General features: G+C 38.4%; 3 protein-coding genes across 6 annotated transcripts; 2 read left to right on the top strand and 1 right to left on the bottom strand.

The window, feature by feature from the left end:
• Nucleotides 1–438: 438 nt before the first annotated feature.
• Nucleotides 439–9,614, top strand: nbr1b (NBR1 autophagy cargo receptor b). Of its 2 annotated transcripts, none has more exons than XM_061303128.1 (23): nt 439–684; nt 1,165–1,227; nt 1,476–1,494; nt 1,586–1,608; nt 1,678–1,863; nt 2,221–2,298; nt 2,361–2,590; nt 3,084–3,209; nt 3,386–3,592; nt 3,767–3,926; nt 4,039–4,122; nt 4,193–4,378; nt 4,490–4,609; nt 4,726–4,801; nt 4,948–5,058; nt 5,157–5,327; nt 5,421–5,672; nt 5,824–6,025; nt 6,219–6,464; nt 6,527–6,609; nt 6,700–6,769; nt 6,951–7,044; nt 7,164–9,614. In XM_061303128.1, exons 1-23 carry the CDS (start codon nt 583–585, stop codon nt 7,335–7,337), a joined length of 3,063 nt encoding a protein of 1,020 aa, XP_061159112.1. In that variant the 5' UTR covers nt 439–582; the 3' UTR covers nt 7,338–9,614. The 2 variants fall into 2 exon arrangements, with proteins under 2 accessions (XP_061159112.1, XP_061159110.1); XM_061303126.1 differs by having other exon boundaries at nt 4,487–4,609.
• A 60-nt stretch (nt 9,615–9,674) lies between these two features.
• Nucleotides 9,675–12,691, bottom strand: LOC133170318 (coiled-coil domain-containing protein 200-like). 2 transcript variants are annotated; one of them, XM_061303131.1, is made up of 5 exons: nt 12,279–12,688; nt 11,608–11,693; nt 10,377–10,440; nt 10,234–10,313; nt 9,675–10,151 (listed from the first exon to the last, which is right to left on the bottom strand). In XM_061303131.1, the coding sequence occupies exons 2-5, from the start codon at nt 11,680–11,682 to the stop codon at nt 10,125–10,127; spliced, it is 246 nt and encodes an 81-aa protein (XP_061159115.1). In that variant the 5' UTR covers nt 11,683–11,693; nt 12,279–12,688; the 3' UTR covers nt 9,675–10,124. The 2 variants fall into 2 exon arrangements, with proteins under 2 accessions (XP_061159115.1, XP_061159116.1); XM_061303132.1 differs by having other exon boundaries at nt 11,608–12,691.
• A 638-nt stretch (nt 12,692–13,329) lies between these two features.
• Nucleotides 13,330–15,816, top strand: LOC133170317 (ADP-ribosylation factor-like protein 4D). Of its 2 annotated transcripts, none has more exons than XM_061303130.1 (3): nt 13,330–13,499; nt 14,212–14,708; nt 15,018–15,816. In XM_061303130.1, exons 2-3 carry the CDS (start codon nt 14,265–14,267, stop codon nt 15,180–15,182), a joined length of 609 nt encoding a protein of 202 aa, XP_061159114.1. In that variant the 5' UTR covers nt 13,330–13,499; nt 14,212–14,264; the 3' UTR covers nt 15,183–15,816. The 2 variants fall into 2 exon arrangements, with proteins under 2 accessions (XP_061159114.1, XP_061159113.1); XM_061303129.1 differs by having other exon boundaries at nt 14,139–14,708.
• Nucleotides 15,817–22,827: the final 7,011 nt, after the last annotated feature.

Genomic DNA, 22,827 nt, shown 5'->3' with positions numbered 1-22,827 from the left:
AAAGCACAAAGCATTTACCTCCTACCATTTGTGGTGTAATTGGAGATGCCTCCTCCTCCTGTATGGCTCTTAGTTGTGGGGTCACCCAAAGGTCAATTTTGGGCCCCATCTGAAACTATAGTACAGATCTCCATTGTTATTGTTTTCAGGAAAAAAATCTGAATAACAAAAACTAACAAAAATCATGTTATTTTTCTTTCTACTGTAGAGAAAAGAAGTAAAGAGGTCATATCTGACTATTGTAATCCATCTTCTAAAGTTACCAACAATTAGAATTTCCACCTTTTCCAGTGAAAATCAGTGATTATGAGTGCCATTTTACTGTTATCCATTTTTCCTATAATAATATATATTTTTAACGTTTTGTTTTATTTTTTGAGGCATTAACCGGAAGTTACGGTCGTTCTTCCGGGCACAAGGTGCAAAGTGGGCGTGCCCAGGATGCTGATGTAAACACAACATAGCTTCATCCTCTTCCGGGATTCAATTGACGAGATTAACCCAAATCGCCCTTCTCTCTCTCAAAAAATATACCTCTTGGCTCTCCTACACAATATGTATTAATGCGTAAAAGGTGACGCAATGGATTTCTGCATCAACGTAAAGGTGAATTTCAGGGGAAATTCCAAGAATTTCCTCCTGTCGGGATCCGAAACCAAAAGCTGGGACTCGATGGAGGCCATGGTAAGCTAACAGAAGAACTGCCGGGCCGCATAGAGCACGTATTAGCCCCTATTTCTTTTTTTTCTTCTTTTTTTTAAAGCGGTTTCAAAACCTACCATACGACATTGTTATTACCCAAATGGTTGTTTTATTATTCCCCGTGAAAAACAAAACAGGCTGCTCGAAATCGAGGAGCAACCTGACCCATCGTATTCAAATTATACTGCAAGAATTTAACATTACAATTGAATTGATTCTAATTGTAGCGGTCACAAAATTAATATTCAAACGTCCCAGGCTGCTGTTAAATCCAATCTTAATTTTTTTTTTAAATTCTATCCCCATTCATGGTTTGTTTCTACCGTTAAAATGTTGTTGCTAATGTGGTACTGCACTAAAATGACATCAAAGTTTTGGAATTGAACAAAATAAAAACGTTTTATAATTGATCCTATAATTTTATAAAACATATGACAGCTTTGTTAAAAAAATGTGTCACAGGTTAAGCGTTCCTTTGGCTTATGCAGCCTTCAGCTAACCTATTTCGACGAGGAGAACGAAGAGGTGAGAGATTTTCTTTCTATTAATCAAAACACTGCTCTACATGGACAAACTTTGACTGTGCAATTTACTTGACATCAGATAACCCGCTTCTATCTTCTCTTGAAAACAGACTGACGACAGTATTGATTTGGTGCTTCTTATTGATCTGTCCTCAAAAATGACAAAATTGCATCAGGTTTTGACAAATATGTTTATGTCATCATTAAAAAAAAAAAACTCATTAACAAAAACTTATTTCTTGCTGTCAGGTTTCCATTAACAGCCAAGGTAAGTCATCAAAATTGGTATGCATCATTATGTTGACACAAACGTGCACATAAAGTCCCATTTCAAATGATCTTTTCTGCTTCCATTGCAGCTGAGTATGAAGAAGCCCTCAAGGTATGTTTAATTATAATATATTTGTTACAGTAAAGGTTCACCATCACTTTTTGTGTTTGTGCCTCACAGAGTGCAGCAAGACAGGGAAATCGACTGCACATGAATGTGTATGAGACCCGCGGTCAACCAGCGAGGATCTCCACTGGCAAGACTGGTGCAGAACCAAAGCGAGGCTTTAGACCCCCTCAGCACTGTCCTGCTCTTGCCCAGGTGGTCAGTCGCAAGGTTCAGGCGGCCGTGCCAGAACAGGGCATGGTAGGTGTGCCCGAAGCGTTTTCTTTCATTTTGACCTCTTCCATTATGTATAGGTTTTAGTCTAGTATTTAGTTTTAAATGTAGAATTTTTTTATTGTATTCTAATCCCTACATTGAATGTTCAAGTATAAGGGCAGGTTTCATATCCTGCTTTAAGGTATGATTTATTTTATTTTATTCTATTTTAGGGTTTTATTTCATTTTATTCAATTTTAGGGTTTTATTTCATTTTATTCAATTTTAGGGTTAGGGTTTTATTTTATTTTATTTAGAAATAGTCAACAAGGACTGAATTTACAAAATGTTTTTGATTAAAATATAATTAAAAGATGATTCATATTCCCTTGTACTTTTCAGGTGATCATGAAAGAAGTGAAAGGGGTAAAAGAAGAAGATAAGACTCCCCCAGCTTGGTTCACGTCTTACATGGAGAAGGTAAACGTTGCTGGTTTGGCTTTATGTACCACAATTGACCTTCACTTTTCTTCTTCCACCAGTTCAAGGACCAGGTGGTTCGTGAGGCCGTGGAGAAAATTTGCCGGGAGTTCTCTGGACAGTGCTGCATCCATAAGCCCCTGAGTGGAGCAGGGGCAAGTCGAGGGGATGGAATAGCTGGAGGTGCCGTGGTACCGGAGGTTTCTTCCTCAACCCTACCCGGAGCTCCGTCTTCCACTCTTCCCTGCTCTTCTTGCAGGGGACAGACTACAGGAGGAGGCTACCAATGCAGGTACTGTGTCTGCTGTCAGCTGGTAACTGTTAACTTTTCTTCAAAAGCTTGTCTGCTTTTTTTGGAGGCTTGTTTCTTCTGACCTTATGAATTGATTTTGAATTTTAAACACACCAGCTGGCCTTTTTTGGGGCTTCGCGATTGAGTTGCGCTTGCACGTCTCAGAAGGGAAATGCCAAATAATCGTTTGGCCTGAATCAAAAGCTAAAATCATGATTAGGATTACAATTTGATTAATTGAGCAGCCCTACTTTGCATTCATAGTTTACTCGGCCAAAAGTCAAACTAGGTGAGAGGTATTGGGTCAGACGTCTTTTTTCTTTTTTTGCGCAATGTTTCCCATATGTTGCAATCCACTTGTGCCTAGATTTTTAGTACGTCCACCCAAAAAAAAAATATATATATTTTTTTATTCATGATTGGATTTTTTAATGACTTTGCGCTCTCTCATTGGTATGATACATTTGTTTTTTTTTTGTTTGTTTTTTAACAGCGTGTGTACATCTTGTACTCTATGTGAGCCTTGCAGTTTCTCCCATGATCCTAGTCACAATTTGGTGAGGGCCAGAACTCCTCTCTCAATACCTGAACATGGATCACCTGCCCCTGACCACAGCAGGTACAAGAAATGAACCCAATGATTTGACAAAAAATCCCGTTGAGCCGTTCGTACTACTTCAGTAAAAACTTTTGTACGTTTTTGTGTTGCCTCATATCCTAGTAGTGGTTCTTGAGTTTATTTGCATGGTCCAACATCTGCTTCCCATCACTTGTATTAACGGTTTCCGCATTCAGATTCTACAGGCGAGGCGACCGTAGCTTCCGGAAGGCTGAAAAGCAGCGGTTGAAAGCAGAAAAGCGCCTTTTGAAAGCAGAAGTGAAAGAGATCCGTAAACAGTTAAGGATGGAGAGGCGTGGCATACAATGGAGCTCCTCTCAGAGAGATGGAAGTTCTTCTCCTGTACTTCTTCAGCCTCGAGCCACACAGCACAATAGCCCTGAGTAGGTTGCGTAGCACTTTCGGCACCTTTTTTCTGAATTATGGATTCATTGTCTGTGTGATGTAAATATTTGAGGGTACATTCATTCAAAAAAAAAGCTTTTTAACAAACTGATACAACATAACCCTGTGTTAGTTGAGCTGCAATAAATACAAAGTTTGTCATTTGTGTTAAGGCGACCAAAACGCCCCTGTCCCCTGATGGTTCCAAGCATGACAGCGACATTTCTGGATGAAAACCTTCCCGATGGAACCCGTCTACGTCCCGGAACCAAGTTCATCAAGTACTGGAAGATGAGGAACACAGGGACAATGAGTTGGAGCTCTGATACAAAGGTAAAAGTATTTTCCTGCAGTTAGCTATGTGATTCTTCGTAGGGTAGTTTTTGTTTCATTGGAAGTACAAAAATGTATCTGCAATGCATTTGACATTATTTGCTTCCTCCAGTTGAAGTTCATGTGGGGAAACCTGGCAGTGGGATCCGGTGATCGTTGGAGAGAAGTGTCTGTTCCTTTTCTACAGCCTGGCCAGGTGAGAAGCTTAAATTATTTTTTTTATTCTTTGTCTTATTGACAATACACATTGCTCTCTGTATGTCCAGGTTGGTATCGTGAGTGTAGCGTTATGTGCTCCATCTGTGGAGGGATCCTACACCTCCCACTGGCGCCTTGCCCATGCTGGAGAGCAATTCGGACCCAGGGTTTGGTGTAGCATTGTCGTTGACCCTTTGGCCCCTGCCCCCATGATGGCTGATGGGATACTCGTTTCTCCGTGTATTACACCACAGGTATGAAAGTGTAGCCAGTTAGTTGCATGGAAGGCAAAGGTGTCCATTATGATGTGGAAAATTACTGGTTGGATACGAGTGTCAGTGTTAAATTCCGCCAATGACCAGCAGGGTAAAAACCCAGTACAAAAGGATGGAAAGGTTTCTACAGCCTCCCGAAAGCAGCCTCCACTTTCAGTAGACAGCGGGGAAGAATATTACATCCCTTCTGTGGACCTACTCACAGCACAGGTAATCGTCAACTCAATTTTTATTTATAGCCATGAGCACCTTCACTTTGGAATAAGAAAATACAAATATCACAACCTTTATATCGATTTAGCAACGAACTATTTTGCTTCTCTCAGGATCTTCTGTCTTTTGAGTTGCTGGATATCAACATTGTTCAAGAGTTGGAGAGTGTCCCGAATAACACTCCAGCAGGTAAGAAGAGTTGGAGATAAAAATGTTGATGCTTCATGAATGTCAGTTTTGGTGAATACAGCAATTTGTTAACTCTACATTTATGGATGTGATATTTTTTTTGGAAAGAATCTCTTTCAACCTGCTTCTTTATCTCGCCCATGTAGACATGACTCCCTGCATCTCCCCTCTTCCTCAAGATGCCCACCTACGGGACAAAAGCAGCCCTTCTTTGGGGCTGATTCAAGAAGAGACCGAAATCATCAATAGCATAATGGGTCATTGCAATTATGGAATATTTACACATCCATTTTTTTTTCCTTAACTGTTATAATCATTATCCGCCTGTATTCTATAATTTTGCATCTCTCCTCAGATGTATCTCACGGGGTGGGTTCTGGTGCTGAGGATAGCGGAGTACCAGCACAAGAGGAGGGGGAGGAGGACATCAGCAGTACTCAGTTTGTTTGTGAAACTGTCATTCGCTCAATGACCTTGGAGGAGGGTCCTGACCATACCCCAATTAGAGCGTCCTGCTCCGGAGCAGGTAAAGGAACACGAGAAAGGAAGCGGGGCGGAAATGAATTTATATTTGATGTGCAAAGTACAACAGTACCGTTTTTATTTTGTTTGCTCGCAGTGGTGCGTCCATCTGTTCAAATTGGCTCCTGCGTGAAAAGCAAAGCGGTGAAACCGGAGGAACTCTTGGATAGTTGCCACAATCCTTTGAAACCACCAGCTATGCTGAAGTCTTCTTTATCATCTCCCATGAAAGCATCCCTACCAGCTCCTCTATCGATGGTCCCAGCTCAGGTGGCTGGACCCAGCTCAGTACCAATAACACCCAACACTCCATCGATGCCCTCTGCACGACAGCAGTCCGCGACTATAGGTGAGTGGTTGAGGAGAAATGACATTGGATTTATATTGAAAGATAATACTGATTATCGTTTTCAGATTAAAAAAAAAAAGATCATCTGAGATAGCCTTAAAACAACCAAGCTGCCAAAACTAAAACAACTATAATGATATTCCTAACACAGGTGAATGCGAGGGTCCTCGCAAAGACTGCGCCGGTGAGCAGTCCAAAGGGAGGGAAAGTGAGAAAGAACCAGAATTAAAAGAAGGATTGAAGAAGAAAGAAGGGATGAGGAGTCGCTCCTCCTCAACGTCCTCCGAGGAATACATCATCATCCTTCCTGACTGCTTTGACACCAGTCGGCCACTAGGGGAGTCCATGTACAGGTGTGTAGGCATATTTCTAAAGAATCATTTTTCACTTTTACAATATTAATCAGAATAATATATTTAGACTACTGGAGGCACATAAAACATATTATTGAATTTTTTTTTTTTACTTGAGTTCCTCTTTAAGCAAAAAGATCACCCATATGTTATCCAAATCATTTTATATATCTTCTATATTCCTCTATTGCAGCTCTGCACTGTCTCAACCTGGTGACATCCCACCAAATACCCCCGCAGACCCCGAAATCCTTACCTGTGAACACCCAAGCGGTACCTTGGAGCAAGAGGGAAAAGCACACGATATCACAGCCACTCTGGGGACAGGAACATTGAGCAACAGCAGCGCTAACGACATGCTTTGCACATCCCAGACACTCGATGATGAGCCATTGACACCTGAGGTGGTGGCGCCACCTACAGCCATACTTACACCCGGGTAAGTGTTGGTGGAAAATATCTCCATGGTACACACTGATTGTCTCATATTCATCTTCACAGTCCAGAGAACACTGAAGAATCCAAAGAAAATGTTCCAGCTGGGGAAGAAACCGAGCGCTCCAAACTGTATCAAATGGAGGATGGTAATATTTGAATATTTTTCAGCTTTAAAATATGAAATGACTTTACCTCAATGTTTGTGTTACATGTGGGGATAATGTCTTGTGTGTCAGCCTTAGGTGCTGAAAAGAAACTTTCAGAAGGATCAGAAGACACCGAGGTAGCCTGTTCTGGGGACCCCAGGTGAGAAAGAACCAGCATTGGGGATTTTGTGGAATTTAGTTATAAAATATTTTTGTCTTGCATTATATATTCTTTGCATTTTACAAACTCTACCACCTCTAAATCTAAGCACGACTCTCTGTCTAAATATTAATTTAAATTATTCTCCTTGAAATTATAATTTGCTCATTTTTGTTACCAGCCATCCAGGGGTCACCAGTGACCTGGTTAAAGGAGCACTGTCAGTTGCTGCTTCTGCCTACAAAGCTTTATTTACAGGACAAGGCCCGACACAGGTACTGTCTCCTTTATGCATGATTTTCCCTAATTTTGCTCAAGTTGAAGTGGCCGTGTTTAGACTAGTGGTCATAGAACAAATTATTAGAATAAATAGATTTTTTTTTTTTTTGTGCAGCCTCCATTAGATGAGTCCACGCAAGAGACTATGATGGCCGTACTTGTCGAGATGGGATTTGGGGACAGAGCACTCAACCAGCGGCTGCTCAAGAAACATAACTACAACCTCCTAGACGTCGTCAATGAGCTCATCCAGCTGACCGACAATGACTGGTACTCTACACGATACTGACCGGTGAAAGCATTTTGGAAAGATTACAAATAATAATAGAATTATTACACCATAAAATGGAAGACCCATGCACAATAAAGCATAAAACCGAAAACTACCTAAACTTAAAACCACGATATTAAACCCAAATCACCATCACGTGAAATTAGCGGGAGCCCTCAGTTGGGTGTCCACAGTTTGAAACAATTTGAAAGCTCGATGTCATCATTGAAGTTTATGCATGCAGCTGTCTTTTTTTTTTGGCAGTTGTCCACTTTCTCACTCCCTCTTCTTCTGTGTCCTTTCTATAGTCTGATTTTTTTTTTTAACTTTATCAGGCATCAAAACTTTACCAGAGATGAATATGGAAAAGTCACTTCTGCCACACAAAAACTCATTCTACCATATTGCACACCGTCGTTAAATCTACTCAGCAGGTTAAACGCGCCCACCAACTAGCATTACTCTTAACCTCTCTGCAGGAGTGAGGACTAATGTCATTTTTGCACAGCGCCCCCAGGCCTCACTCTCAAGGCATGACGAATCGATTTACGCTCAAACCATCTGTTATGCTATGTAACAGTTGCATTGATTGGTCATGGATGGCGAGTGAGGCACACAGATGACATAATAGCAAGGCAATTGTGTTTTTTGAGGTTACATGGTGAACCAAAAATGTACATATTTGGAACTTTTGGGAAATTATTTAACTAAAATAAAATAAATTACTTTATATAGCAGTTTAGAAATACCTCTAGTATTGAACTACAACTTTAAAACCTTGGCAATATAAACAAAATATAAAAGAAAGCTGGACAAACATGATAAAGAGAGTTAAACTAAAATGGCGAGACATCTTGAGTTACAGTTGATTTCACTAATTTTACCTGGCTGTGGGTTCAATGAAGTCACAGCTCCACCTAGTGGACAAACAGTGTAAGGACACCATTCTGCACCACTTAGATGTCATTCATATATGTACATATGTACTGTTTGATGAGAGACTAATAGAAAAATTGGTCAAATTTGGGCCGATGATGAGACCAGTGCTATGATTGGCCGATTTAATCGGTGGGATGATTAATAAATTGAGGCCTAGTTTTGTCATCTGTACTCATGCTTAACTGTATTCACTGTGGTATTGGAATTTTTTTTTTTTTTTTCCAAACGTACTGTCTGTCTGCACTGGAGAATATTGATATCCCGTATTTGTATAATTACACTGTCCTGTTGTTTATAAACTGTTAACATTCCGTTACTTAAAATAGAAAATATTCTTTGCGCTTTTCGCTAAGTTTGCCTTACATGATAGAAGAGACTTATCAGCTCGTATTAAAATTGCAACGTTAGCGCCACATCGCATTTTATTGACGTAAATTTGTTAGATTGAGAAATTAGTTATTTGAGCATACTACAGGTAGCTTTGAGTACTTTGGTAGTCGAAGGCTGCGATTCATACTGAACACTACAATTTTTTACTTTGCTGCCTTCACACAAGAGTTATAACACGCAAACATTGTGCACATTATCACACTAAACCATTCGTCTTCTTAAATGTATATAAATGGAACTTTTTCAAAATCAGCAAAGACTATTGGGTGATTCCATCAACTTAAAAAGCAAAATGAAAAGGACTGCTCAGTTATTTTGGACAACATCGAACAGTGTTGTGGTATGGCAAATTACCCGATTTCATCTAATTGTTCCGAAAAGTATTTATTTATTACAAATAATTTATCTTTATTCAATTATAAATGCCACTGACATAGTGACACGTAGAATAATTAAATTTTAGTCACTAAATGACAGAAGGTACATAAAAATTAATTAACCTAATTAACCTGTTTTTTTTCCTTGTCTAAAAAAAACGACTACAACATATACTGTCAAATTGTCAATCTATGCGTATCAATATTATGTGTTATTAAGGACAATCCTTTTCATTCTGCCCTTTTTGTTTTGCTCTGTACATTTTATGCTTAAAACAAAATGTACAAAGACAAGCTGTGGATTCTTGTATTTTTAGGCTTAATATGCAGTGTTTGAATTTGCTCTGCTGTATGTGTTAGTCTTTTTCCTTTGTGGGTTTTTGACCAAAATCTGTTGAAAACGTGTTTTCAGTTTACATTTTACTTGAAGGAATCAGAGTTGAAGAATTATTTGCATAAATAATACTTAAACGTGTTCTATTTAAAAAAAGATATAGACTGTATATCTTGTAATGGTACTTTTGGTTTTTAATGGTTGTTTGGCAAAGATAGCAACTTGAAATAAAACATCACTGATGTTATTCAATTATGTGAAATGTTTTATTTTATGAGCTATAGTGGAACCTTGACTTAAATCTAGATACACTGTATTGCAGATTTCAAAATCAACCTGTTTTAATTCATTTCAACGAGTGGGGGGGGTGGCAGCCATTTTGTTTTGATACTGATAATTCCCACTGGCTTGCCTTTGCAAACATCACATGACCAAACTCATGAAAACATAACGTGCCATAGCTTTAATTCTTTTTTTTTCCCACAAATGCAAAATTAATCAGAATTAATTGTTTTGTGTAGTTTATTTTTTGGTTCAATCACCTAGAAAGTAACAATAACATCCTCCATAAACTGTATTATAAAACAGAGCAAATCTAATAGTGAATTTAGCCTTCTTAAGCTGTATTTTGTATCTGTTCATAAAATACAGTTCATATCATAACTTCAAAACATATTTTTTAAGTCAGATATGTTAGTATTAAAATGACCATTAGCCTGAGCAATGTCGAGCCAAGGTTATCTTCAAAGCGCTAACATCTCCATCTCACCATTGTTGTGTGTACTGTAAAGACTGTAAAAGAAATTCACAGATTCTATTAAAGTCAATCTCAGAATGAAGTGATGAATGTGTGATGAATAACTGTGACACCCACTGAGTATCTGTTGGGGATCTTTCCAGTGTGACCGATAGGTGCCTTCAATTCACGCTTACAGTGGGGACAGTGGTATCGAACTGAAAAAGATAAACAGTGTAACTTTTTTTGTACGTATTGGGAATATTTTAGAGGTACAATACCTGTTTGCTCCTCTGATGAATTTGATTCAGTTATATTACAGCTGCTCTCAACTTTTTTCAACACCTATAAAGAGAAATAGGTTGTGGGTTCAAGGTATTGTTCCCATTTTGACTATTAAAAATTTCATAATAGATCACGACGGTACGTAAAGACAACATACCGTATTTTCCGCACTATAAGGCGCACCTAAAAACCTCCAAATTTCTCAGTGCGCCTCATATATGGACCAATATGGATTTGTGGATGAAGACTAATTTATTTTATTAAGTTTTAAAACGGGCCATTCATTGAAGATGCGCTTTATAATCCGGTGCGCCTTATAGTGCGGAAAATACGGTAACCGATAATCAAACTCATGACAAGAATTCCGGCAACAGGATACTCTGTCTTTTATTCACACAGGAAATAAGATTAACCTCATGCCGGGAGTGTCACATGTCAAGCTCCACTGTTGTTTAATAATAAACTAGACCAAGCAGTGTCAACTCACCGACGGCCGATTCGATGACTACTTACAAAGAAAGAGTGACATCTTCAAAAAGTGTAATGTGACTTAAATTGTTTTGTTTTTCCATTGCCTTAAAGCAGTGATACTCAAAGTGTTGCGCAAGTACCATTAAATAAAATGTACATTTAAAAAATTTAAATCGAATCAAACCTTTTAAGTTTGAAGCTAATCAAATAGCCTGTTTATTTTTTTATTTTTTGCAATCAAAGACTAAAATTTTTTAACTGCACAGTTCATATGTATTTAACCTTTATGTGCAGTGTATTTAATTTTTACAAGCTGTTTATTTAAACATTAATTCAAGCGTGATTTCGATTGACGGATTATGTCCAATGCATATTAATGGCATCATTATTTAAGTATAGTTTTTTTTCCCCTTGTACTTTTAAGCGCAGTGTTGATTTTGAAACTGCACGGGGAAGGTGTATTTATATATACTTTGCCTTATTTATAATGAACACTCGTGCCTACTATGCTACTGTGTGGTATTTAAAGCGCTAAGGTTTATTTTAAATGACACTTGATGTAAACCATTGCCTCAAAGTATACAACAATAACTAGCAATCATTTTTACATGACAGTATAATATGCTGTGTTTATATTCCAAGTTTGGTTTTGCAAGATGCTTCCTTTTTTTATTTCTATTTTAGGAATGAAACTTTTGCCATGTTGAGTATGACAATTCTACAGAAGTAAATGATAGTAAATTTAGGACAGTATACTTGCTGCTTGTCTTTAGCCAGCCTTCGATCCAGAGCACTCTGACGTCGTCTCGCCTCCCAATGCATCGCTGACATTTCGACAGCACCTAAAAGCAGTTAACAAGACATCTTCCTAATACTCATTCACGTCTAAAAGGCTTATTGTGCATTCACATAGTAAGTTTTGTGTGACAAAATAGACTATTTACATTATTTATTTTGTTATCATAAATTACAAATACAGTATATGCTCTGTGTGTACCTCATCACCCAATTTTCATTGATGCACTCCAGCACGTAATTTGAACAGATGAAGAGAAAATTATGCACAGAATTATTATAGTCTCTAAAATAACTCCCTGAAGAATGTTGTGTATTGTGACAACCTAGTAAAGCATGTAAGCATTCCTGCGAGAACTCTGCCTACTGTTTCCGGCTTCTCCTTAAGTGACAGACCACATTCCAATGCACCAGCTCACTGGTAATTGTAATTTCAAAAGGGTTGCATACCAAGGTATTAGCACAGTTGTATTTCAAAAGTTATGACATGAAGAAAGCATGGGAACGTTGGCATTATATTCCAAACATTACTCAGAGGAACTCATTGAAATACTCTACATTGTAATGTAACAGTTTTTTTTATATATATATAAGAGCGTGTAAATGACAAATAAATAATTGTAAATACTCACCTAGCTTTGCGGTCTGCAAAGCGAGGTGTCACAGCTTCTGCCGGAGATTGGTGGAGTCTGAGATATCCGTGTCGCTTTACCCCACAGTGTGCTGGCAACTTAATGCTCTCCTCGGCTGATTTAGGAGGAGAAAGATCGGGGTGGGTAAATCATTGCTGTATCTCACTGGTAATTGTGCTAGCCTGCCTTTGTAACTTTTTGGCAAGTCTTGTTGGATATCATGTGTCGAAGAGAACCAAAGACTGGTTGCCCGTGTGGATTTGAGACTCCCATTTAAATGTTGTCAATGTCTCTTATTGGTTATTTAGGACCCCTGGCATTTATTTGTTTATTCATCTTATCCATTCATGTTTATCTTTGTGGTTTTTCTTTTCAATCTGGTCTTCTATCTGTAATTAATCTGTATATTTAAATAATACATGTTGTTTCAAATTGCATTTGTTAAATGAAACTTTTTTTTTTTTTTAATATGCCGGAAACACCTCAACATGGTCGGATGTACCAACGATCATAAATGCCCCGACGCCTTTGTAAAATAATAAAAATATTGCAGATACAGACAACTGCAGATACTTATCAATGTAATAAAATAGTGACGAAGTATATTGTAAATAATTTTTCCCACCATTGTTATCAATTTCTACACATGTGTATTTTGCTTTTTATATGTGTAAAACCAAAAATAATTAAAGAAATCAACAAAAAAGCCTCCACGATGCACATTCATTGAAATATGACAGATGGCGCTATTGCTGTGCTTTTTATTTTTATTTCATATTGCGCTTCAGCTGTCATTGGAAAATACATCTCTTTCACCACATTAAACTTGCCAGAGGCACACTGATGGGGTTTTTTTTTTTTTTTTTTTTGGCAAAACATTAATTTATTGGGCCATCCACTCAAAAACAAAACATATAACGGGCACTGCACCAAATGTTTTACCATTGTGACGAGTACCGTGTGACGTTCACTTGCTTTTTGTCCTTTGTCGGCCACCGTGTCCTAGTGACGTCAAAGCTGAGAAGATGCCTTTTCCCCCAATGCTGAGCTTCTTTGCTTGAGTCTTGGTCTGCTGCTTTGCCCGTCTACATGTAAGCAAGAGCCAGGAAAAGTTTCGATTTTGGTTGCATGAAAAGCTCAACCTTTGGATTGCTACTTTAACTAAAAACTATTGCAAAGCCGACATATTTTGTTGAGGCAGTTTTGGGGAAATACTAGCAGGTGAGTTTTGCACTTTTGGCAAGTCTGCACGTTAACTGCATTGGCGTCTTGGGTTTTACTCCACGTCGAAACTTGGACGTTATATTTTAATTTGCGGGGGATTTTTATTTGTACTTCATATTTATATATTTTATATATAAGAACGCTTATGTGATTCAACTTGTCGTTGTTTTAAATAGACTTTCCAAATGCATCTTTTATCTGGACTGTTGCATTGAACGTAACGAACGTTACAAGCACAAACTCGCGTTTTAGGTTACGGATTGGCTATTTTTGGGACATTTCTTATATTTATAATTGCCCTTGATGGTCTTACGATCACTATTATCAATATTTTACCTTGTGAGTACCTAAAAGACTGACAACCTTTGAAGATGTTACCAAAGAAATATGATGACAAAAATTCACTACGTCGCTGGCGTCAGACCAAAACTTCATCAATTTAATATTTTTACAAAAACATACTTTTGGTCAGTTCACACGTCAGGGTGTTTTTTTTATTTAAGTTATTGACCAATTTGAAATGTTAATAGTGGCTTGCTCTCTTGGATGATGCAATGCCATGAATTGATCAATTGGGGTCTCTTAGAAGATAAAACAATATGCAACACATTGACTTTTTTTTTTTTTATTCTCCAGGCTTCCCTTAACTGAAGCTGCAGCAGTCTACTCTCCTCAGATCTTCTCATCTTTTCCATTCTTGCCCCTCAAGGAACCAGCAGGGGAAATCTGAGAGTGGATTCTTCCACTTGTCTGGACCGAAACATGGGCAACCAGTTTACAGACATTGCCCCCAACACCGCATTCCTCCCCAACCTCCAGTCCTTGCACATTGTTGTGATCGGTTTGGACAACGCAGGGAAAACGTCGCTCCTTTACAGACTCAAACTGCAGGAATTTGTTGAGACAATCCCCACCAAAGGCTTCAATATGGAGCACATTAAAGTGGCCATGGGGAATTTGAAAGCCAACGCATCAACTTTCCAGGTGTGGGATGTTGGTGGTCAGGAGAAATTGAGACCTCTCTGGAAGTCATACACTCGGAGGACTGACGGTCTCGTATTTGTGGTGGATGCAGCCGAGGCTGAGCGAATGGAAGAAGCAAAAATGGAGCTTCACCGGATCACTCGGTCCGCTGAGAATCAAGGGGTGCCCGTACTGGTTCTGGCAAACAAACAGGATCTGGATTCAGCCATGACATCCTCAGAGGTAATCCTTTTTTTGTTAAACTGTACTGACATGCATTCTTTCACAATTGAAAACAGATCTGCTGATAATAAAAAGTTTCCAACACATGGTCGAAATATGCCAAGAATGAGGAATTAGAAATGTTCTTTTGAAATAACCGCTTTTTGGGTGTGGTTTTATCTCATGCGAATAAAGGCACCTGACAAATATGCCCCCCCCCCCAAAAAAAAAAAAAAAGCTCAAGCACCCACTCTTTGAAACCTTTGCGTTTAGAAAAGCACGTTTTCTTCAAATTGCAAATGGGATAAATCATTCATCTCGCTCTTTCAGGTGGAGAAACTTCTCTCCGTCCACGAATTGAGCTCATCCACGCTACACTACACGCAAGGCTGCTCAGCGTTGGACGGTCAGGGCCTGCAGATGGGCCTGGAGAAACTCTACGAGATGATCCTAAAGCGGAAGAAGACGCTACGACAAAGCAAGAAGAAGAGATGAGAGGTCGGTGGTTGCTAGCGGTGCTGTGAAGATGATGCGGAGTTGGACAGAGGAATATCGTCACTAATTTGGAAAAGGAGACAGTCCGTTTGGTGAGCACCGTGTTGAGGAGTTGCTGTTCAATTCAAGCAGAAGGTGATGGATGCACTCCTTGAGTCCTTTTCCTCATCTGGCCGTTCAAGAGATTTGCCGTTTTATAGGGACAGACGCATTTGAACTTGTGCAATATACGATGAACACTCACTGACGCACTCACTCCAATGTTGAAGGATTTGTTACTTTTTTTTTTGTCACCTAGTTGGGAGTATTTTGTGGGGCGGGAAAAATACACTTTTGTTTGTGAATGGAGTAAATGTTAGTTTTTATTAGAAACTTGAAACTGACCAGTATTTGGAATTCTGTCCTGACATTTTACTCACTGAGGCGGTGGAACAGAGACTCGAAGTCATGCACGTTAAGTTTTTTTTTTTTTTTTTTTTTTTACATTTCTGGGTGTTTTTCAGGCTTGGTTTAATTTCTTTGCTAAAACAACTTGTTTTTTTAGCTTGTTTTGTACAATGTCGAAAGCTTGTTTTGTACAATGTCGAAAGCTTGTTTTGTACAACGTCGAAAAATGAATAAATTATTGACTGACTGAATTTTTTTGACTGAAATGTTTCCACGGAATCAAATAGCTCAGCTTGTTTAAACAGTAAGGCATATTTCGCAATACACTTATAAACCGCCTCAGGCGAGAAGAACCATCATGGTCCACTTGGCAACACGCACGCAATCCTGTAGCTGGTAAAGTCACACCTTGAGAAGACATGCCAGTTTAACGACACAGTTGCATCACAAAGGCGATGACTCGAAATCCTGCTTGAGCCGCTATTTATCTGCAATCAAAAACGGAAGACAACGATACCCATTCCTACCTCTGTTCTTTCATTTTGGAGCATTCCTGCTCATTTCCTGAAGCACTAGCCCTGCCCGATCCAACGAAACAACTGAGTCCTCACTTTGTGACATCATAATGTGAGGAGGTACCACTGTACCACAATTGCACATACACACTCCCAGTTTCTCAACAGTTGTACCTGAAACTTGTGTTCTGATTTTGGTGCCTCAAATAAATAAATAAAAATTCCAGTAACTTGTGCAATCTACTCAAAAATCAGTCATTGCTGTTTGGTGCATTAAATTAGATGTTAGTTATTGGAGATGGATGATAGTGGCAATCCTTTTCAAAGTAGTAGTCCAACAACCTCCAGCAAAATGAAACAAAACATGCTTCAGAAGCTCCACTATCACAACATTTGATCTGTGCTTCCGTTTAAAGGGTGTGTTTATTTACAGTAAGCACTCATGACGTGAACTGATGCCCGCACACGAAAGGCCATTAAAAATAGAGTGGGAAAAATTCCTGGCACCAAACACAACAAATATGAAAAATTCATCCAAGGTTTTCTCAAATTGACCATATAAGAGCATGGGTGACAAACTCAAGGCCCCGGGGGCTAGATAGGACCCAGCACATCATTTGATGTGGCCCGTAAAGACAAATTTTGCATTTTAAGCAAAACATAACAAATGAATGCATTTCAAACCCACTGACACCCTCAAATGAAAACTGGCTTACCCCCCAAGAAGAAAATCCCGAGAAGCAAACGTAACACAGTTCAGTCAGTACATTAGGGAGAATAAGCAGCCGTTGCATAACACGGCCGTGCGACTTCTTCCAGTTGTTCTCATTTGCATCTCAGGAGAAGAAGGGCTATTCTTTTTGAAAGGGAGGACAGCTGATATGATAGAGGTGTAAAAAAAAAAAGATTTGCAGTATCACCTATCGTCCACTGAGAACAATAGTCTGGTTTTGCTACAATGTGAGTAAATGACCCATTAGAATATTCAACGATCGTTTCGCTAACTATATGCTGGCAACAACAAAAACACCAGTGACACACCCACCCAAACCTAAAATGTTTACATTTTCTGAATATTGTGTCATATAAATATTTGTCTTGCGGAATGTCTAATCGCTCCATATCGTTTCTTTTAAATCATCATTGGTGCTGAGCTGTGCTTTGGCCTGGATGACCTTAGTCACCCCTGACACTGAGCTCCGAGAATCAATGCCCTTCATCACGATGAAAGGAATGACTCAAATTAGAGTTCATTCATTAAAAAAAAAAAATAATAATAATAATGACTGATCAAAGACAAGCTACAAATCTGATCTTGGTATTCACATTAATCTAATTAATCAGGGTCAAACGAAGGTTGGTTGCGAACCAAGACATCTCATGGCTTGGAAGTGTCCTCCTGGTGGAATGACCCATCCCATCCCCCCATTGGTCAGTAAATCATTGGTCAAATCCTCCAGCGCCCCCTTACTGCTCAGTCAATCCAATTATACTGATTGAAAACGCCCTCCTACTGCGAACCTACTGTTGGAGCAATCAGGATTAGTTAGCAAAACTAACAGAAAAGCCCACCAAAGATTTAAAGTATGAATTTGTTTTGGTTTTATATAATAGACATTTTTTTAAAAAAAAATATTCTTCTCAATTAGGATATTTTTAGCACCTCTTGCTTTTCATCTTGAAATGGATTTTTGCTACTTTCAGGCAGACATTTTGGCCCAAGATTGTTTCTTTGGTACAGATTGAAGGTATGTTTACACAACAAAAATGTACAAAACACAGCAATGTTTCTCTTCCGCATCGATGAAATATTTTAAATGCAGACTATTCCGATAAAATTGACAAAGATACTTATTTTCATCGAAATTCGTAAAGCAAAAACTCCTAAATTACTGTGGTTAAAATTTAATGACAGTCTGCTTTAATAAATATTAAGTGATGTTGGGGAGAACATTATTACAATTACTGCTGCCGCTACTTCTGCTTGATATTTTAATATGAGTTGTCTTTTCAATCAATCAAAACAAATCTGGTTTTCAAATAATTTGGAAACCAAAACTGACTTCTTTTTTTTTTAGTACATATTAATGTAGTGACTGTTTGTTTATCCTCCTCTACTGTTCTGATCTGTACTGATAGGAAAGCTTCTTGTCTTTTATTCACACCCTACATTTTAAAAATAAAATAGAGATAAAATCTTGACTGTCACCATGTCAAGTATGTAAAAGATTTCACCTAGTTCCTGGTTTAGGTTGCTAATCATACACTGTACTTTATATGTGTCTGGTATTTCAAGTTTATATTTAGCACAGAATTTTATTTTGCACCTTTAAAAGTAGTTTCTAAATTGTTTTCAATGTCTTCTCATGAGACAGGAACTTCTGAGTGTAAACAACTCTACTGTTTGAATAGTCTTAGCCAGCTTTGCAAAATGTCCTATATCCAAGCTCAAATTTAATTGGGTCCGGGTTGGATTCAGGGTGCGTCCATTTTAAGAATTGCCTCATTTTCAACACTCAACAGTTCTTGCAAGACTCCAAGGTTGCGCTTTGGTGCTGTGATTCTTTGTGGAAAAATTCAAGTCTTAACCACTGCAGATTATGGGTATGCGCAATCTTGCGGCTTGTTTGATGACTCGGCCTGTGAGCCAAGCAAAACCAAACTGCCACATCTGCATTTACCAGCTGTGTGTGTGTTGGGGGGGGGGGGATCCTCAGATTAGAAAACACGTGGACAAAGTCAGCTCTGTGTTTCTCGTCTGGAAAACAGCTGTGTGTATCAGGTTTGTGAGTCTGTCAGGTAGGCTGATGATTTGCGTTTCGACTGCTTCCCCGTCTGTGCGTGAGGAGAAGAATTTGAATCCGTTTCAGGAAAATAAACCACATTGACAAGTCATCATTCCGAGAGACTTGTTGTGTGTGTGTGCATATTTTTGTTTTTCCCCATTTTATTTAAAGACTATCAAAAAACTAAAAAAAAAATACTATTAAAAAAATTAAACAAGATAATATATTTAAAAAAATAAAATTAAAGCTAAATTAATATATTTAAAACCAGTTATTGAGTTATTTTCTCGTCAATGTTATTGCACTGTACTGTTTAACACCAGTCTGAATCAGAATTTGGATTTGCACTGAAATGTATCTTATTAATCATGATGTAAGTCTTGCGAAATAATCAACGTACAAAATATTGATCCACCTAAAATCAATGAACACATTAGGGGCAATCAACCACATACTAAATAAATCATAGCACAGCACAGGATTTAAATCCCTGAGATAATGCCAATTTTATCTTCTCCAACATTCACACATTGCATGTTTCTGCTCTCCCTGGGGGACATCACGTCTCCTAAAAACATTCACACATTCATCACGGCAGACAGTCACTCGCTGCCCTCATTACCTTTGCTGCGTGACCTCTGCTAAACCTCAAATCACACACACCCACACACAAATACAATCACGTGAAGCCTTTTGACTGTCCTCGAACCCGTCCGAGTCTCACAGGTCATAAAATGAAGGCCCCTGACGCCACCGTTTTATGGTTTACTCACAAAGAAGGTAAAAAGAGGTGATGCCTGCTGTTCTCCTCTCCTGCCCTCTGCTCTGTTTGAATTAGAGCCCTGACACTTAATGAGCTTGCTCACAAACAATGCTTGACTTTCATTGTGTTGCATTGGTTCCTTTTTTCATCGGCTTTGTATGACCACATGCGAGAGAGCAAGAGACTGAGAGAGAGAGACTTGGTTCACTCTTATCTGTGGTCAACATGCAGAGTGAGTAGAGATACCTGGAGCCACATCATCCCGGCTCCCGGATAAGAATCGGAATGAATCACTCCCAGGTGACCGAGGCCAGACACCCTGCCAAGGAAATCCGTCATTGAGGTCGAGTCGTTTCTGTAGTGGTCAGCCGGAGCTGTAAAACAAATAATAAACAAAAATCATGTCAAATGGGCCCAAAGAAAAATCTGCATTTGATAATATTTGTGTTTTAAAACTGCATGTAAATGTAGTCAAAGACACGATGAGCAAATATGGAATCCACAAACAGGAGACAGGAAAACAACCAAAACATAAACGAGAAACACAGATCATAACATCTGCCCTCTGGTGCAAAAGGAATTCTTTGTGAATGCCTTTTTTTTTTTTTTTTTCTCCTGTGGTGTGTGTTCTTCCTGTTATCCACAATCCAACTCCTCGTCTCCCTCCTGTCGACAACAACGCTGTTAATAACAGCAATTAGCACAAAGTTAACAAGTGCAGCTAAAAGGCAAATTGTTCAGTCTACAATTACAAAGACATCAGACAGTGCTTGTTATTTGAATTTTTTTCTAAATTACACCCCAACTTTTTAACTCCATGTGGTCCATCATGAGGGATCGTTTTGAAGACATGAACAACATCCTGGAAGAATCCTCCCAGAAGTGAATGATGAATCTTTTGTGACACCAATCCTGGAACTTTTATGACACACTTTACCATCTGCGCTGTCATTTTCTCTCTACCACATCACTCAGCATTTTATTTCATTACTCACTTTTTCAATACTTTTCCTCTGTTTTTGTTATTTTTGCCTCCCAGTGATGTCATTGCTATTACACAGAGGCGAAGCTTAATGATCTGATTTATTTCATCCTCAATGGGAGGAGGTTGTTTTCCTCTTCATTGATTTAAGCCCTCTTTTTTTCTTTCTTTTTTTTCAAAACGCATTCACCGAGAAAGAGAAACCGGTGACATCATATATTATGATTTTCTCATGGGACACTAATCCACTTCCTAGACCAGGAAATCCTCCTTCCTTCCGTCAATAGGCCTAATGACATTGAAGAGAGTATAAGGAGAATGGGAGGGTGAGACAAGCTGACTCCACAGCTTTAAAAAAAAAAAAAAGTTAATTCAACACACCAAACTGGCTGCTCATTTAACCTGCTAAATAATAAATTGCCTATCACCTCAACAATTTTATGGATTATAGCTACTATATGATTCTATTGCGCTCCTCTGACAAACATAATAGGAAAAATTTTGAATTCCATTCAAGTTGCCTTTCAAGGGGATGATATTAAAGATTAAAATCAAATTATGAAAAGAAATTTCAATTTCCAGGATTTATGTTTATTGTCATCCTTACTATCAGGGTATATATAATTAGCTTTTAATGGTTATTTGATGGAAATGGGATTAAGCATACATTAAATTCCTCATTATCCATATGGCCTGCTGTACAGCTAAAGGGATTTTTTTGGGGGGGTTAATGAGCTTTGGTTTATGGGCCATGAGATGAAGCGATATCCTCCGGGACCCCTGCTGACACAGATGTGTCCATTTGTGTATATAGTTTGTGTATTTCAGTGGAAAGAAGAAATCCCTCTTCCAAAATTGTCCAAAGAAGAAAGTCGTTCATAAAGCAAATCCAGAAAATCCCAATGCGTTATTATCCTCAAATAGAGCCTGCAAAAATTGTGTTATATTCACTGTTCCCTTTCTTCACATAATACTGTGTTTCCTTTTTGTTTATTTTTAGAAGAATGTAATTTTCTGGTTTGCTAAATACTGGTTTTGTGCTCCAGCATGACATAAAAGACAGGGTTACTCAAAGAGCAGGCACAACCCCCCAAAAAAAAAAAAAAAGTCGGATTGGGCTTGCTGTGTTTCAACAAAGTCAAACAATCAAATCATTGCACTTTTTCTCCATGAGAAAAAAAAAAGTGGCTTTTCACTCGCCAAGGTTTTACAAAAACCTTGAATTTGTACTCTTGTGATAGATTTCAAAATACATAAAGGTATACGCAAGCTCTCAGGTGTATTGAGATGGACAGCATATTTTCACACGTTTGCTTAGTGAGAAGTGGATGTGCCAATTTCTGCGTGGGCTTCATGTCGGTGCTTGACATGGGGGGCCACTGAAGAGACATTTTACATCAAATGATCTGTTTTTACTTATATAAGAATAATAATATAGCATGAGGTTTGTACACGGTGAACCAGGACACTCTTGAAGAGAAAGAGGAATATTGAGATAGCAAACAGTATAGGGAAGATATTGAATTTAAAAATGAAGGATGCATAACAAAATACTTTCTTTTATATAGTCAGTTGTTTTCAGAAAATAGGTCAGCTGCCTCTTCTCATTTTTTTCAACGAGTTTAATGAAGGCTGACAGGACGACGATCGTAGTCATTGTGGGGAAATAAATGAACAGTGAGATAGGGCAAGATAAATTTGAAGTGAAGGCGAGAAAAGAAAAAAGACACACTAGTGGAAGTGTGCGGTAGAAGTGAGAGGGGAAAGTGAAACCCACACTTTTTTTTTTTTTGCCCGAGGACTGACTAGCATCCTTATATAACTAGATTGAAATGACACGGTATCTTTATCTCGACAATGGTTCTTAAGATGAAATGTTTTGCAGTGTGTCTGCAAAACATGATACAATGAATCGGATCGAATTTGATACATAATTGTATTTTTTAATGAATTACAAATAATGTGCATGGTCTTTGAACATTTATTTAAAAGTGATGAACCAGCACATCAGTATGTTTTTATTTTATTTTGTGGCGGATTTGCGACTCTGTTAAGCCGTTACAAACCACACACCTTTCTAAACATCGTCCCAATTCAATTTGTTTTTTTAGAGATGAAATATGTCCAATTTTGCTGTTACTTCCCACACAGCCTGATAAATACCTGATAAACATACATTCCGTCCACCCTTAGTTTTTTTTTCCCATGCCAA

This window comes from Syngnathus typhle, linkage group LG17, assembly GCF_033458585.1.
Source record: "Syngnathus typhle isolate RoL2023-S1 ecotype Sweden linkage group LG17, RoL_Styp_1.0, whole genome shotgun sequence".
In the NCBI taxonomy this organism is placed as follows: Eukaryota; Metazoa; Chordata; class Actinopteri; order Syngnathiformes; family Syngnathidae; genus Syngnathus; species Syngnathus typhle.
Note: the sequence above shows the minus strand (reverse complement) of the source record. Positions and strands in the feature narration are given on the sequence as shown.